The 17,838-nt window shown below is 40.4% G+C and overlaps 1 protein-coding gene across 1 annotated transcript in view; it reads right to left on the bottom strand.

The window, feature by feature from the left end:
- The window catches only part of Sntb1 (syntrophin beta 1), a 233,787-nt gene that overhangs the window by 16,697 nt on the left and 199,252 nt on the right, over nt 1–17,838 (bottom strand). The window contains exon 4 of the mRNA XM_026406674.2: nt 16,078–16,217. Within this exon, the coding sequence (XP_026262459.2) occupies nt 16,078–16,217 (140 nt within the window). The remainder of the gene's footprint in view (nt 1–16,077; nt 16,218–17,838) is intronic.

Below are 17,838 nucleotides of genomic sequence, written 5' to 3'. Positions count from 1 at the left end.
GTCTTGCCTGGAAGGATTATACCCAGATGTTCTGGGAGGACTCAAACACTCCAAAAGTGAAACTCGGGGGGATTCTTGGGGAAATCAGGGAGAACAAGTCAGAGGTTAAAAGACTGGAAAGGTGGAAATTCTATCTTGCTTTTCAAAACTTGGAATAAAATATATTCTGTAACCCTATTCCCAGCCAAGATTCTCCAATGGATTTTTAAAATATTCATTTCTGGCTTTGGAGAAGGAGAGAAAGTAGTTCATGGCAGGCTTGCTTATATTCAACAATTTTACTCAGAAACAGGATTACTAGAAAGGTAATAGATGAAATGAATATTCAGAAAGGACATGACAACAAAATTTCCTTCAATATCCATATTACACTTAAAATCATAAGTGTTGATACAAAGTTCACTTTGTTAAATGACAATAGCTTTTAGGGTTCAGTTTAATTAGAGATGGAGGCAGAGAACTATCTCCAGACCTGTCCTGCTAAACATTTTTATTAATGTCTTTTATAAAGTTGTAGAGGACATGAACATTTAATTAGTAGATGGTCCAAAATTGAGAAGAAAAGCCACAGAATTAGGATGTAAGATAGCTAAGCATTGCAATTAACCACCAACAAGATAATAGTGAGGGAGACATAATGTAGAACCACCACTAGAAATTTAATTGGTGGTTAACTCAACCCAGAGCTGCCAGCAGCTCTGGTGTGATTACTGGGATTGAGCAGGTGATTACCTGGTGTCCCTTGGTACTCATCAGATAGCACCTGAAATATAGCATTTGGTTCCAGGCACCATGCTTTAAGACAGTGCTTCTTAATCTTTTGGCTCCGTGAATACCTTTGGGAGTATAATAAAGTTCCTACAGAGTAGGGAGGTCCCCTACTCTGAATAAATGATTGTAAATGCAGAAAGCAAGTAGAATTACAAAGGAAACCAGTAATATTGAATATAATATTATACAAATATCATGATGTGAGAAGACAATGATCAAAACAGTACCCAAAACTACTTCATAAAGAGAATAGTTTGGAAATATTTTGTCTAGAAAAGAGAAGGCTGTGTGTTAGGAATGGAGAGGAGAAAGGGCTATGCATAAATGCCCACATTTTCTGTGGAAGTGTAAGCACAGGCTGGCCAGTGACTTTCCAGGGATGTTAGTGAGGGTTCTCCCTGTGGTTTCCTCTCTGGAATTTGACCTATCCAGGGGGACCCATGCTTGGAGCAGATGATTTGTTTCTTTGGAGGTAACATAAGACAGAAGTAGCAGGGCTGGAACCCATGTCAGGTGCCCACTTAGTAAGCAGGTGTTGGGGTGCACAAAAGCTATTGACCACAGGTAATCTATTGGAGCTCATGTCCAAGCATACACCACATAATCTCCTCCTCAGACACAAACCCCTTCTGGATCTTATCATCATTAATCCATTTCCACATGATTTTATGATTACTACCTTTTAGACCTCATTCATCAAGGTCATCCCTACTGATTTCATGGTCTCTATTACTCTACTTGATACATGGTTGGTGTTCAATAAATGTTGGTTGAATATCTGCATAAATGCATGTTTCTTCCAAAGTTTTTTTTTTTAATTGCATTCAATTTTGCAGAGGAAAGTGTGTGCGTGCATGCAAGTACACACACGCGCGCGCACACACACACACACACACACACACAATTGATCTATTTCAAAATGTTTTGTAATTTGGAGCAAACAAAAGTGCTTCCTAATGGACTTTTAATTCATAGTCCACACTTAGAAACACATATTGTAGGCAGATTTTGGGAACTGAGTGCCAAGTAAATGTCAGTGAACATTATGATTTTTAGAAGTCTCCATTTGGACATTTGAAAGGTAGGGCTGTAATCTGCCTAGGTTTCTCCCATTCTGCCAGGAACAGCCTATTACATTCCTCCCAAGACTTTTCCCAAAGATCCGTCCTGATCCGTCTCAGGGGACTCTGAAATAGCTATTATTTATCTTTCAATTATTTTACATTTTAAGCTATTTGTGTATCCTTAAAAATATGACCATCTGTCTCTTATCTGTAGCAGGAACTAAACTACAGCAACCAAGAAACTAGTATTGCCCCAGAAAAGATAACTTCTTTACCCAGCCAGGAAAAGTACTGGCACCCTGGGACAGGCTTTCAAGCTGCCATTCACACCCAGTTTCCAAGTCATCCCTGAAACTGCTGGAGAACCCTAAGGACATGCTTTATTTCCTGGTTTCAAAATATAGATACAGATATATAGTTAAATGTCTTTATAAAAAAATGCTAGTGAACACTGCGTGGAAGAGCAGTTATCACAGACTGTGTAGGGGAAGCCACCATTATCTTTAGAACATAACTTCTATCAGGGCAGGAATTTTTATTTGATTATTCCCTGCTACATTCTTAGCACCTAGAATCATTCCAGGCATAGAGAAGGCACTCAGTAAATATTTGCTAAATGAATGACTGAATGAAGAGCTAGAACACTAAGAGGATGATTGTATAAGAAATTTGTGACTAATGTCTCCCCTCACAACCCTTAGCCCCTCAACCATACAGAACAGTAGTGGCTAATGCTAGTCCAAAGAATGTGGGTTCATGTCCACTAAATAATAATTTCCAGATTACTTTAGCTATGGACAAAATTAATCTTATAAGGTAACTAGGATGAACTATTTCATGAGAACAGCCTAACATCCATTTCCTGTTTCTTCCTTTAAGCCCATCTTTAGCAACTGGTGTTTTTAGTAGTAACTTTCTGATTTATTGAATTAGAGTCATCTTTCGGGGTGTAGGGGGTGAGAAATTGACTATTTTTTTCAAAACAACAAAAAAATCATTAAGATTTCATGTTCACTGCAACATGGATCCAGTTCAAAGAGATGTCTATAAATAGATCCTCAAATCAGACACAAAGAAAGAATAAAATGTCTTTAAATTATTTCAAATGCCCAAAGTGGTATATCCCAGGAGGCTCCAACTGACTGTGAAAAGACCACTTCCAGGTCAAATCTTTGTCTAACTAACATTCCTGCCAGATATCAGGACAAGCGTTTCTCTACCAACAACTGGGCTACTGGGTTTCATGTTGTTTCCAAATCCTCAGACATGGCTCCTAGCCTGACTGCTTTTGAGAAAAACAAACATGCAAGGAAAAAAAAAAGAAAAAAAGAAAAAAACAACCCTGTCTCACAAGGGATGCTTATGCACTCATTTAATTCTGGATAGGTGTTTGGGAATGTTGCATAAAATGTTCCATACAAAAACATTATTATTAATATCCTTAATTAAAGCAACAACAGTTGCAGCACACAGATTCAGCCAAATTAGGAAAATTACATATTAGGTAACTGGGTTGCTAAGCAATATTACATCCTCATTTTACTTAATTGCTGTAATTAGCATCTCCCACCAGATGCCACAATGCAGGCCACACACAGAAAGAGAGAAAGAAGAGAGGAGAAGGGAAGGGAAGAGATGGGAAAGGAAGAAAAGGGGAGGAAAGGGGAAGGAAGGAAAAGCCACTGGTTAGATCCCTTAAATCCTTCTGGATTAAATTAAATTAAATCCTTCAATACTCCCACCTACTGGCCACTCCAATAGAGCCAGCTGTCAATAGATGCTCTAGGGAAGTGTAGGGCAAAGAGTCACTGACAAATACCCAACTGACCGGTGGAAGCGGCTGACCATGAGCCCCCTGCCCCCTCCAGCAGGAATAGCTGATCAATTGCCTCATTTCTAACTTCTAAACTTCTTCCTTTTGAATATGATGGTGAAAGTCAGGCAAGGTCCCATCTTCCCGAAAGCTGACATTCCTGAGGGATATTGACTATAAACAAAGACAGAAGCAGCGGCACCCAAACAATTTGAGAACATTCTAGATTCTTCAGTGGTATTTATCAGGTGGAGACAAGTGATTGTCTTCCATACTTTCACCAATGGTCTCATGACCTTTCATAGCTACTAGCCGTAATACAGAGGGAGGAAAGTGACTGTCCACCGTGGGAACGTTGGCATGGATGTGTCTCTTGGGGCTCTACAGTAACTCTTTGAAAGTGGTATTATAATCTCCACTTAAAACGGAGAATCCATGGCCGTGCAGTAAACCAGTCCCCAAGATCCCTCAGAGTCCAGAATTTGAACCCAGCTTCATAAATGTACAGAGTCCCCACTCTTCCCATCGTACCAGGAAAGGGGGCCACACTCCAGCTCATCTGATACAGGAGGAGAAGGAGACTGAAAGGAAAACGTGGAACAATGACCTACCATCATCCATGAGCTGAATTTACCCATCTGTTGCTCCTCTCCAGAGGAAAATGGGACTCACCGTCTAATGGATGTTCTCACCTCATAATAGTTCAAAGTCTTGGGGAAATTTTCCCTTTGAAGTTAGATCTGTCTTTTTTTTTTTAATTTATCACTGTTAGAGCTATACTTTTAAACACATTTTCTTGAAACTTCTGGTTATCTCTTACATGTTCTCTTGTCTCATCTACGCTTTAATTAGTTCAACATATGCCACAGTGTGTGTGTGTGGAATACATATTATGGAAAAGATCTTTGAGAATTTCTCCACGTATGGAAATGGCAATTAAAAACCAATTCTGTTCGGCTGGGAAAATGAAGCCACAGGTGAGTAACCTGAGCAATCAGTTCTTATAACATTCGGTTTTCCATTTTTTTCCACATTTTTTCCTTTTTAAAAACTTCCTCCCATCGGTCCCTTCCACAATGTGGGCCGCTAACAGGAGCCTGTTAAGTTTCTTAAATTGTACTGAACATTCCTACCTCAGGAAGGATCCATCCAGGGGCCACGGGCAAGAGGAATCCAGAGCTAGTTGTGTAGATGGGGTAAGGTGTTCCAGTCTCCCCATCTCCTTCCCAACTTCCCCAGTCCCTTCAAGCTAACTGACAGTCTTCTGAACCTCAGTCCTTCCATCTCAATACCATTAAGACACTAGGGGTCCCTGATAAAACTTATCAGTCATTCACACTCTAATTTCAATTGCTAACATCTGTCAATCACTTATTTCTTACTTCTAATTCATATGCTTAACATTTACATAGATAATCAGCCCTATCAATGAGTGTGTGAAGTAGAAGACACTCTTGCCCATCATATGGATGAAGAGACTTGTGTTCTGAGATGATATTTTAGCCAAGTCTTCGGATTCAACTCCTGATTCCAAAGTCTTTAGGCTCTTTCCTCTCTGCTTTCTGTCACCCACAATCCCTGAGAATCTCACCGTTAGTAGGATGGAGACAGGGGCCATCAGCCAGTGAAATCCCCGGGCATGTGGGTACAAATGGGATGGCTGGTAGAGGATTTGACAGGGTACAGATCCATGCTACCCTGGGAAATGTCCATGGACTATGCCCACATTTCCAGAGTGAGGATGCTTCTCAGGCTTAGCACAAAAACCACAGTCTGGTTATAATTCTCTCCCTCCCCTTTTTTTAGTCGTAATTGGAAACTTTATTTTGTTTGTTTATTTTTATGTGGTGCTGAGGATGGAACCCAGTGCCTCGCATGTGCTAGGCGAGCGCTCTTCTGCTGAGCCACAACCCCAGTCCCCTGATAAAAATTTAATGTTTGACAAATACAATTGGCAATCTCTCCCAGTGGATAGACTAAATTTTCTAAGAGCAGTCTGAGGGCCCACTACTCTTAGCATATAGAAATAGGTTATTTCCTTAGGTACTAAAGATAACCTAACTTATGTAATAGAAATGCTCAGTGTCCCTGGCTGCTAGGTGGCATAAAAGTAAAGAAGCGTGCATCGGTCAGGTCCTCTTTCAAGGTTACCCCACACCCTCTTCTTTGGCTCAAAGGTTGGTAATCTGGGCTTAGAGCAGCATCACTCATTTTACAAGCTCTGTGTTTTTAAAATGTTTGCCAGCCACTGGACTGACTTACATCTCCTCTAAAATTCCAGAACTATTGCAAACTTAATCTTCGCTCTCTGTAGACCCATCTGACTTGCCAATTATGATAATAATGACAAAAACCTAATACTTTACTTCATATGGGCAAGATACCTTTTTAAAAAATGTTCAGCAATATCAAATAAACCTTGGCTAAGCAAAATATATTTTCCCGTGGACTCATAACAAGATGAAGGGTGAGAATAGCTAAAATCACAACATGTTTGCAAACTTCCTGAGTGTGCTGCCATAAATTGCACCATCAATGCACAGAGGCACCATGGAGGTTGATCAGTGGGAGAGAAGACTGCTCGTAAACTTCTCTGCATGGCATTCGACACCAAGAACATGTCGCGAGCATTCCCGGCACCACTGCTATGAAACACAATCAAATTTTCATCTTCCAGAAAAATATAAATTAGATGTGCCTGGGCCTTAACAACAAAAAAAAACCCAAACAAATAAATCAACTGTGAACTGTCTGAGGAAGTAACTCAATTTAGAAGAAACCTGTTTCCTACTGGCTATGGTCCCAGCCAGCCTTTCTTGTGTGAGGGAACAGAGAGACTTTGACCTTCTGAACAAAGCTCCCCAGCACTGCTAAAGGGAAGGGATGGGGCTGACAGTCACCCAGTCTGGGTTTGTGCTAAGCTTTATGCCAGAGAAGGCTGGATATATGTCCTTCTATAAAACAAGCAATGAATGAACCAATGAGCTGTGCACCTACCCCTTAATTTATATATCGAAATCCTCACTCTCAATGTGACTCTATTTGGAGGTTGGGCCTCTAAGGAGCTAATTAAGATTAATGCATTCATAAGAATGGGGCCTAAACAGAGAAGTCCACTATTATGCATATTTATAATGCACCAATTAAAAATGATCTTAAAAAAGAGGGGAATGGGGCCCAATGTCAGAAGATCTGTGTTCTATATAGAGAGACAGCAGAAAGCTTGCACTCTTTTCAGGCATGCACAAAAAAGAGGTCATGTGAGGACAAGTTAAATGGGGGTAGCCGACCACATGCCAAGAAGAGAGACCCCAGAAACTGACCATGTTGGAATCCTAATGCTGGACTTGCAGTCTCCAGAACCATTGAAAAATAAATTTCTGTTTTTCCAGCTCCAGTCTAGAGTACATGTTGAGCATCCTTAACATGAAAATCTGCAGTTCAAAACTTTCTGAGCACCAACATGACAAGTCTACACCACTGAATTTTGTTTCATGCACATAATTATAAAAAGTGTTGCATAAATTACCTTCGGGCTATGTGTATAAGGTGTTTAGATTAGGATCCCTCTCTGCAATATCCCATTGTGTATGTGCAAACATTCTGAAATCCAAAAACATCCTGCACGCTTGTAATCCCAGCAGCTCAAGAGGCTGAGACAGGAGAATCATGAGTTCAAAGCCAACCCTTATCAATTTAGCAAGGCACTAAGCAATTCAGTGAGATCCTGTCTCTAAATAAAATACAGAATAGGACTGGGGATGTGGCTCAGTGGCCAAGTGTCCCCGAATTCAATCCCCAGTACAACCCACCCCCAAATAATAACAAACCTGAAACACTTCTGTTACCAGATAAGGGATATTCAAACTGTACTTTGTTTTGACTAAATATCTTATTTTAATTTTCACAATCGTTCTGCAGTAGGCATTATGGTTCCATTGTTCATATGAAGAAACTGAGGTCAGAGAGAAAACTTGCTTACGGTCATACTGGGTAAACTGGGGCTCAATTGAACAAAACTGGAGTGTGAACCCAGATCTGTCTGATCTGATACAGTGAAATAACTTTTTCTCTCACCAGTAAATGTGATTGTCTTCCATTATTTTTAAAAGGGATAGTGTATTTTTAATTTTATTGTTTTGCTAATTGGGTGGGTTTTAAAGAATTTCTTAGAAAGTGCTAGGATGATCTTTTGTGGATTTTAGTTGATTACAAGTTTTCACTGCCATGAAGTTGTTTTAAAAATACAGGATATTCTTATACATGCAATGAGAAGGTTTGTAAAAGCGATAATAATAATAGCTACCTTTATTTAGCTCTTAGCATGTGTCAAGCAGTATTCTAAGGACTTTACATTGTTTAATATTATCCTTATTACAGTCCTATTTGGTAGGCACAGATAAAGTGACATGAGGCAAAAAGAGATTGTGAAATGTGCCCATTTCCAGAGCTAGTAAAAACCAGAGCTGAGATTTGGAGCCAGGTTGTAAGCATCTAGAACCTGGCCCAAGAGGGAGCACTGATGAGATGGACCACTGTGCAGCCATTCACACAAAGCCAAAGAAGAGAGTGATATTGGCCAAATTATATTGTCATATTGTGTGCAGGTGCAAATACGTGATAACAAATCTCATCAATAGGTGCAACTGCTCCAGTAAAAAATGTGGGAGGAAAAAAAGAAACAAAGAGTGAAAACCCCATGGGAAATGCCTGCAAGTTAATGGTAAGACAGTTGACAAGATGCTGGTGATGGTAGGCATATGCAGCCAGGACAGCCTTCAGACTAATTCATCAGTGTTCATCACAGCTTGAGGCAAAAAAATGCTTCTGAAGGGCCACCTCTTCATGGCAAAGTTCCCTCATTACCAAAAAACCTCGGAAATTGGGAGTCAGAGAAGATAGGCTTCTAAAGCAGTAATTCTCAAACTGTAGCCCACATCAGAAACATCTGGAGAGGTCAAGAGGCCCCCTTGAGACTTTTTTTTTTTTTCAAGTGGTCTGAAGTGAAGCCAAAAATCTGCTTGACTAACAAATTCCCAGTTAGTACCAAGCTGTTGGGCCAGGGACCACACTTTGAGAACCACTTGTGAAGCCATGGGTAGACACTCTAGCTCTCTAATACTGTCTACACCTCTGTCTTCACTTTATCGTGAGATCTGGGGTATCACTTTTTTGTTACATGGAACAATTGGGCATCTACTGCATGATTAAGTTGTCATAAGAGGGGAGATTTGTAACATACACTCAAAAAAATTCTTAGAGCCACTAAAACTCTAGGAAATTAGCACATGTTCCTGGGAAGCTGCATCGAATAGTGGGCAAGAATCAGAAACTGGAATCAGAATTTGAGATCCATTTCTTGCTAACATATAACGTTGGGTAATTAATGTTAGTTCCACCATTTGCTTCTTCTTCATGAAGTAGAACTAAAACTTTACTTAAGGTTGGGAGGGCTAAATGTGGTAACCCTGCATTTGCCTAATGCTTACTGAAAACACACACTTCTGACTCCTGACCCTAGTAGCCTGCTTAGCCAGAACATTCAAGTCAAGGTCATGCTGATATGAATCTTAATTTAAAACCTGGGGGATTCTGAAACTGGGCAAGTTTTGCAAACCGTCATGGAATCCAATTGGCCTTTATCTAGAGGCCAGCCACTGGTTGATCACCATCTTGATCCATTTTGCAAATGACATTAACACGGTCTTGATACTGTCACTGAGGATAATTACTTAGTAGACACCCTATAATAAAACTGTAAAGGACATAGCTCTATATTTCTAAATAAAAATCAATTAAGCCATACACTTAACATTTGTGCATATTGCTATTTATAAATTGAACCTCAATAAAATATTTTAAAATAAATTCTTAAAAGACAATGCTACATTTCTTTATAAATGCATAAAAACAAATAATACTACTAGACAGAGTCCATGCCCAAATGATCCTAAAGAACACAGTGCCTGGTGTGACTGTATGGAACTTTTGGGAAGTGAATGAGAGAGTCACTTGATGAACTTAAGTGGTTAGGGAAACAGCTAACGAAAATGCTGGGGTAACTCTGAAACATAAGGGACCCCGTTTTCCTTCACTTGCCCTCCTGCCACTTCGGCAGTGGTGCCTCTGCCAGAAATCAACAGCCTCAGCTTTAAACGAAAAGAAAGGCAGCTTCAATTTCAGCTGGGGGAACTCTGCCTTCCACAGCAACTCATTCAGAAGCCCAGCCTGGAGCTGAAAAGAGGCACCACCAACCCACACTATTACACAGGAAGGGAGAGATCCCTCTTTTTTTTTTTTTTCTGCTACTGCATGATTTCCAGAAGTCCTTTTCTAGGCAGTGCATCCAGAGAGAAGCTGACCAAGACCAATGAACCACAATGGCTGATATCCAAGCCACAAAGTCTATTAAAAACCTATTTTACCCAAGTACATTTCCCCGTGGGGCTTTGAGACAATGACATACCACTGAGTTCATTTAACAGACAGGGCCTTGAAAGAGGAAGGAAGAGTGATTAGCCTGGGGTTAAGCACTGTTCTGGTGGGATAAAGACCAGGATGCAAAGTCCCAGCTCTTTCCAGGCTGCTGCTCAGGAGCAGATAGATAGCAAGTTACCTGCTGGCTTTCGGGGATGAAAGTAAGAATGAATAGAATAGCCTGTGCCACCTGGACATTTTGGACATCTTCTGCTTCACAAGCTTGCCAGCTGGAGTTCAGAGTAATAACGAGGGGCCTAATTTTATCATTGCTCAGAGGGCTAGTACTCATATATAATGAGTTTCATTCACAATTCAGTGGTCAGGCTGGGTGATTTGGGAGAGGGACAGTGAGCTGAGGAAAGAAGTGTCACCACTGGCTCTCCTTTAGGCTCTGGTGGTGGGAGACACTGGATTTTTATGCTGCATCTTCCATTCTAAATGATCACAGGTTTCCCTTTTCTATTTCCACATCAGATGCAGGTTTATGATTCCCAGCTATTTATGTGATTTGCTCAAAGTTCAGACCTGGCATCCCTGTCACTCGTGAGCCTGTAAGAGATACTTTCAGTTATACCCAAAGCTCCTAGGATCTCATTACCTATTTTGCACACCCTTATGGGGGCTTTACTTTTCAGGGTTTCCACCTGTCATTTTCTTCAGCAATGTCCCTGAGCCCACGGAGCTGCTGGGCCTGCCTGTGCATGTAGCCTGAAAAAACTGTGAGACGACATCCATCAGGTGCTCAGCTTTAGAAGGACTGCTGTGGCAGTGTTTGAGACCAGTTGCCTACCTGAGTCAGGATGAATTCTGAAGGAAGCATTTATGGTTGCTTCTCTACTTACCATGGGGTTACATTCTGATTAAACCCATTGTACCTTGATAATATGTTAAGTAAAAAAATGCATCAAATACACCTAACCTACTGAACATAACCTGGCAACACAGGACAGTGTAGGATGCGGGTTATTTTCCCTGTGATTCTGTGGCTGACTGGGAGCTGTGGCTCTCTGCTGCTGCCCAGCATCTCCAAATAGTATTGTGCCTACTGGGTATGGCTAGCCTAGGAAAAGATTAAACTCCAGAGTAAAGTTTCTATTGAATGTGTATTGCTTTCATTAAACACCCACACACCAACACAAACACACACACAAATTGAACCATCAATAAGTTGGGGGCAGTACTGAACAATAGAACTTTGAGTAGTAATGGGAAAATTCTAGACCTACTGTCCAAAATGATAACCACTAGGCACATATGGCTGTTGAGTACATGAAAGGTGGAGAGTAAGAGTGAGGAACTGAAGTTTTACTTTTATTCACATTTAATTCAGTTAAATAGCCACATGTAACTGGTAGCTACCATACCAGGAGTGTGACTCTCGAAGTCCCTGTAGGGTCAGGCCAAGCTGAGAAATCACATTCTCTTTCAGCTTCTCCCCTGCCTTGCCTGCCCCTTCCTTCCAGGATTTTTCTGGAAGCACCTGCTTACTAATTCACCTCCATCCCATCCTGTCCTGTCACCACTTCTACCTCTGGGCAACCAGACCTACGCACAGCCTTTCCTGGAAGTCTTAACACTGGTCTGAAGTTTCTCTGCTGAACCTGGTAACAGGACAGAGAAACTGAGAAAAAAGTGACTCCCGAGGAGCAATTATCTCTTCCTGTAGCTAAGACTTTAGAGAAATTTGTTTTTATTTTTATCTACTTATTTTCCTTTTGACCATGGAGTTGGCATCGTTATTTGGATTCAGCAGTCACCTCTTGAACCTTTGTTACTTTACACCAAAGGTAAAAATATCTACCCAGATCATGTCCATGACTCTTAACACCTCCAAAAGCTCCTAATGCTCCCAGTGGTTCAGATTTCAAAGAATGCAAAAGGATGTAATAGGGAAAAGTCTTTCTCTCTATTCCCTATGCTCCTGTCGACTTCCTGTGGAACCAGAGCACAGGTATGCAAGACACTACCCAGAGCTGTAAGCTAAGTGACCTGGGGCAAATTTCTTAACTCTTCTGAGCCCCAGATTCCAAATCTATAAGACCAGCACACTAACACAGGCTTGTGAATGCATACAGGAATTGTTGGAGGAAACTTGTGTCAAGGGCTAGATACTCAGCCAGCAACTGCTCCGTCTCTCCAAAGCCGTGCCTGGTGCTGTAACTGGCCACACAGCACCGCATGAAGCAGGAGCTCTGCACGTGTGTCCCCCCCTCTTGCTGGAAACCTACATCCTCTCCTCCTGTTCCTCTGGTAAGTTCTCACTCAGATTTCCATTCAAACATTACTTCCACTGTGAGAACTCCTCAGCCCCTCTCCAGGCAGACAGGCATTTTCTGTTGTCTTTGCTCCAGAAAGTTCCCTGCACATCACTACACTTTTGTCCAGATTGGCATGGCATGGCAACAATGGATTCACAAGGTTGACCTTTCCCACCTCTTTATCCCTTGGCTCAGTTATAACTCTTGGCACATAGTAGACAAATTGTAAATTTTGGGGAATGAGTGAAGGAATAAAAAAAGGAGTCACCACTGGTCAGAGATTCTAAGGGGAAAGCTGTATTCTAGAGTTAATTTTGTTTTCCTGTTGCCTAAGTTACCTGGGAACTCTACCTTACTTTGACCCTTGTTCCTGAAAATTATTTCAAAAGGCCTGAGTCAAATTTCCCTTCTTAGTAACTGAAATACAGTGACTGTGGTCTAATCTTTCTTTGGTTTTTAGTCATGAGACTGTCTCAGAATCTGAATATTAGTAAGCCATGAATGAAAAGTGCAGATATAAATTGCAAAAAATGATAGAGACTAGGCTGAATTTAATTGGGCCCCAAGGCATAGCTTAAATCTTTGTGTGAACATTTTAAAATATTTAGATTCTGACAATTGAAGTCTTATTAATATACTATATTATGTTTTACTAGCTATCTACCAAAGATTTTGAAGCTTGGAAGTCTCAAAAATTAAATCCTTTTTTATTTTTTAAGTGAACTAGTCCTGGCTCCCTGAAAACCTCCTCCATTGGGGCCAATAATTTCCACCTTCAAGTCACATTTGCTGGTGTCTATTATCAATTGTAACTGGAATTAGGAAGGATTTGAAAGAATTACAATTCTGCTCACAGTTGTATTTTGATCTTGTGTTGAACAAGTTCTCCTACTAGGTCTCATTCTCTTCCCAGCCCCTGAGCATGGACTACAACTTGTTTGGCATCTCTACCTTTCTAGGAGAGGAGAACCTATCTTGTTTCTGTTTACCTGTTGCTCAGCACAGAGGCCCCCAAATCTAAGTGCACTGCGCTGTTCTGTTGGACCAAACTCGGTGACCAAATTCTTGGCAAGGTTTGTCCCACACTTTTCAATAATTCATCGAGCAGAAACTTGAGGGCCAATGTTTTCAGGCACAATATCAGGAAGGCCACAAATATTATGTTACCATGCTCTACTTCTAGGTAAAGTGACAGTGGCATCGAGGGAATGAAAACAGGCCATTGTTATAAAGTGCATACAGAAAGAACCAGCAGTGAAAGCCAGGATGGCAGCTGTCAGCTACGTGAAGTAAAACTCAGGTTTGACTCACTTGATTTCAGGTTGTAGTCCTTTGAAGAAGGAGATTAGAATATGGCACACTAAGACCATATTTCATGTCTTGGCCACTGTGAATAAGGCTGCAGTAAACTTGAGAGTATAGATATCTTTTTGAAATCCTAATTTTAATTTCTTTGGATAAATACCCAGAAGTGGGATTGCCAGGTGATCACATTTTTAACATTCTGAGGAAACTTCATGCTATTGGCTATACCATTTTACATTCCACCATTAGTGTGCAGGAGCTCCATTCTTTCCACACTTTTGCCAACACTGGTTACCTTTCAATTTTTTGATAAGAGTCATGCTAACAGTTGGGAGGTGATACATCATTGTGCTTTTGATTTGCATTTCCCTAATGATTAGTAAGGTTGAATATTTTGCATGTTGGTCAATTTGTATGTCTTTGGAGGAAATGTCTATTCAGGTCCTTTGCTGATTTTATAATCTAGTTTTGTTATTTTTATTGTTATTGAGAGGTAGGGCACCCTTGCATATGTTGGATATTAATCTTTTTCAGGTATGTGGTGTGCAAATCTTTTCTTCCATTCTGCTTTTGTTTTGTTGATTGTAAATAGCTATTATAAATAACAAATTCCTTTGCTATTCAGATGATTTTTAGCTTGTTATAATTTCATTGGTCTATTTCTGTTTTATGGTCTATGCTTTTTGTGTCACATTCAAGAAAGTATTGTCAAGGTCAATGTCAAGAAGCTTTTCTTCTAGGAGTTTCATGGTTTCCAGTCTTATGCTTATGCTTAAGCCCTTAATCTATATTGAGTTGATTTTTGTGTGTGGTTTAAGGTATGGGTCCAATTTCATTCTTCTGTATGTAGATGTCCAGTTTTTCTGGCATCATTTATTGAAAAGAATATCCTTGCCTCACTGTGTCTTCTTGTCATCCTTGTCAAAGATCAATTGACCATAAATGTGTGGATACATATCTAGGTTCTCTATTTTGTTCTGTTGTTCTATATATTTTTTATGCCAGTACTATGCATTTTTTAAAGAGAAAGAGAGAGAGAGAGAGAGAGAGAGAGAGAGAGAGAGAGAGAGAGAGAGAGAATTTTTTAATATTTATTTTTTAGTTTTCGGTGGTCACAACATTTTTATTTTATTTGTATGTAGTGCTGAGGATTGAATGCCAGGCAATCGAGTTACCGCTTGAGCCACATCTCCAGCCCAAGTACCATGCATTTTTCATTGTTGTAGCTTTGCAATGTAATTTGAAATCAGGAAGGGTGATTATTCCAAATGTCCGTCAATAAGGAAAATATGGTATTTATATATAATTGAAAATTATTTGACCTTAAAAAGAAGGATATCCTGACCTTTGTGACAATATGAATGAACTTGAAGATAGTATCCTAAATGAAATAAGTCAGACACAGAAGGAAAAATACTAAATGATCCCATTTATAAAAGTAATCAGAAACAATCAAACATTTTTGAAGAAGAGGAGAGTAGAATGGTGGTTGCCAGGGCGAAGTGGGAAATAGGAGTGTCAGTCAAAGGGCACAAAGCTTCAGTCATGCCAGATAAGCATGTTCTAAAGATCTATCATATAGCACAGCATGTTTAATAACAATATGGTATTATAAATTTAAAATTTTGCTAAGAGGGTGGATTGTATATGTTCCTATCACATAAAAATAAGAAAAGTAGGAGGTGAAGATGTGTTTTTGATATTAATTGGATATACAATATGGTATTGATTGTGCTGAGGGCTTCCTGGGTATATAATTATCTCTAAACTCATACAATTGTATAGATTAAATTATACAGCTTTTTGCACATAAATCATGCCTCAGTAAGGTTTTTTTTTAATGCTATATTTCACATGAGTTATAATGTACACTTAGGATCTTAAGAAAAAGAGTGCCCAACAGCCACACTCCCACAGAAAGCCTCATAGAACTGAGAAAGAACTTGTTATGGAATCTCCTGTGTTGACCAAACCTTGAAAAGCACAGTGGGACATTCCATGTGACATTCTTTTTGCCACTAAGTGAAGACCCTTGAGTGATGATTCCACTTGGACTTCAAGATTGCAAACACATGTGTCTAGTTCATTTCCAAGGTAATGGGATAGAAACCCAGGAAAGCAGCCAAACTGGGACCATCTCACCAGATGTCACTGTTCCTTGATGATGGATGGGATGGATATTTTGTTCTTTGTCTCTGCATTGCCTGATGTTTCATGATAAGTGATAATTAGTCTGTCTAGTTAAAAATGTGTGGCTCTGATTCTGAGGAGCTCCCAGCTCCTGCTGCTACAGTGAACAATAATATGACATGCAGAAATCATTGCAATTGATTAAAATGTTATCAAGCTGCAACCCCGGCATACCCAAACACAAGATCACGGTTACCTGGTGGCAAGAAGAGGGTATGAGTGAACTGGGCTGAACCATGCTTCCTTCCTCCGAGGCATGCTGTCATAGATTAAAAGGTCTTTCTCCGTCAGAACAACCAGGGCTGGTTTCCAGGGTTTCTCACTCTCCCCTGGCACCTGAAACAGAAAGAAGAGAACTGTCAAACAACAGCTTGAGAACAGGGTGATTGGAAAGAGAAGCTGGCATCCCTCCAGTCAGAGGACCCAACAATAGGAGTGTCTTTCAGTTCAGGCTATACAATCAAGATGGAAAAAACCCCAAAAAACAAAAAACCTAGTCATGAGCCCAGTGGTTCCTGATCCTTGAAAATTTCATGGTCTCATGGGCCATGGCACGCACATTCAGTACAGCCAAGAAGCAGCCCAGCTGCTACACATCTGTCACTGTCTCTCACCTGCCAGTCAGCACTGAATCTTTTTTTTCATTGTGGGAGGCAAACGCTTAAGGGAATCAGTGCTTCCAGCTTATTCTCTGGTACAGTGCATCTGTTTTGTTAATGAAAGTTTTTGAACAAATATTCAAGCCTTGAAAAATATACTATGGAGGCAAACATCTACCCAGACAGGTGTCAGACATCATAGCCTCCTCTCCTGGTCTTTTGCTATTATTGTTTCTATGATGCAGGCACCATCCTGAAACTTCTCTTGTTCTGTTGAACACTCGTTACAGAAAATTATTATTATTATTATTATTTTTTAAAGAGAGAGTGAGAGAGGAGAGAGAGAGAGAGAGAGAGAGAGAGAGAGAGAGAGAGAGAGAGAGAGAGTTTTTAATATTTATTTTCTAGTTCTCGGCGGACACAACATCTTTGTTGGTATGTGGTGCTGAGGATCGAACCCGGGCCACACGCATGCCAGGCGAGCGCGCTACCGCTTGAGCCACATCCCCAGCCCCCCAAAATTATTTTAATTCAAGGGCCCAGATGGCCTAGCAGGGATTGAAAAGGATTCAAGCATCAGTTGGGTGATTGGGACTATGGACATCCCATCCAGTCCTCAGAATCTGTGTAGCTCAGATCTTTTCTCATAAGCCATCCCCTCTTAGTCCCTTGTCAATCCTCTCAGACTCCCCAAATATTCTTCCATGTCTGAAAATGTTTTCCTTCCAGTTTGAACTCTGAACCCCCAGATGAATCTTTAAGATTGGTCTGGAAAAACTCAGTGCTCTAATCTTGCTATTCAAAATATGGTCCATGCACCCAAGCATCAGCATTTCCTGGCCCTGCTAGGAATGCAGAGTCTCAGGCCCATACCAACCCATTGAATCAGAACCTCCACATTCACAGGATACTCAGCTAATTCCTGGGCTCATTAAAGATTAGGAAGCACTGCTCCAGATGAGGTCAAGATTGTCTTTGACACAAGTAACTAATTCAACGAACACAATCATCTCATGAAAGTCATGATGCAAAATCTATTTGAATTAAGCTAGACAACAAGCTAAATACATAATATAGCTGATTTCTTCTTATTCTATTCGTATCATTACCATGTTTAAGTGCCACAGTGAAGTCTGTGTTGAGGTGGAAATGTGTTACATGTTTTATGCTAGCAATCGTGGCCAGTATATTAGGAATGAGCGATCTAAACAGGGAAGAGCAGGGTAGGGGGAAGGCTAACTTTTCTACATTTTACATGTATGCTGTCTGAGTCTGATGCCAGTCTGTTTTGTGGCCTGTATGACTCTGGACAAGTTATCCTTCTGTGTGCTTCCACTTCTTCACAGAGAAACACAACA

Source organism: Urocitellus parryii, chromosome 7, assembly GCF_045843805.1.
Source record: "Urocitellus parryii isolate mUroPar1 chromosome 7, mUroPar1.hap1, whole genome shotgun sequence".
In the NCBI taxonomy this organism is placed as follows: Eukaryota; Metazoa; Chordata; class Mammalia; order Rodentia; family Sciuridae; genus Urocitellus; species Urocitellus parryii.
Note: the sequence above shows the minus strand (reverse complement) of the source record. Positions and strands in the feature narration are given on the sequence as shown.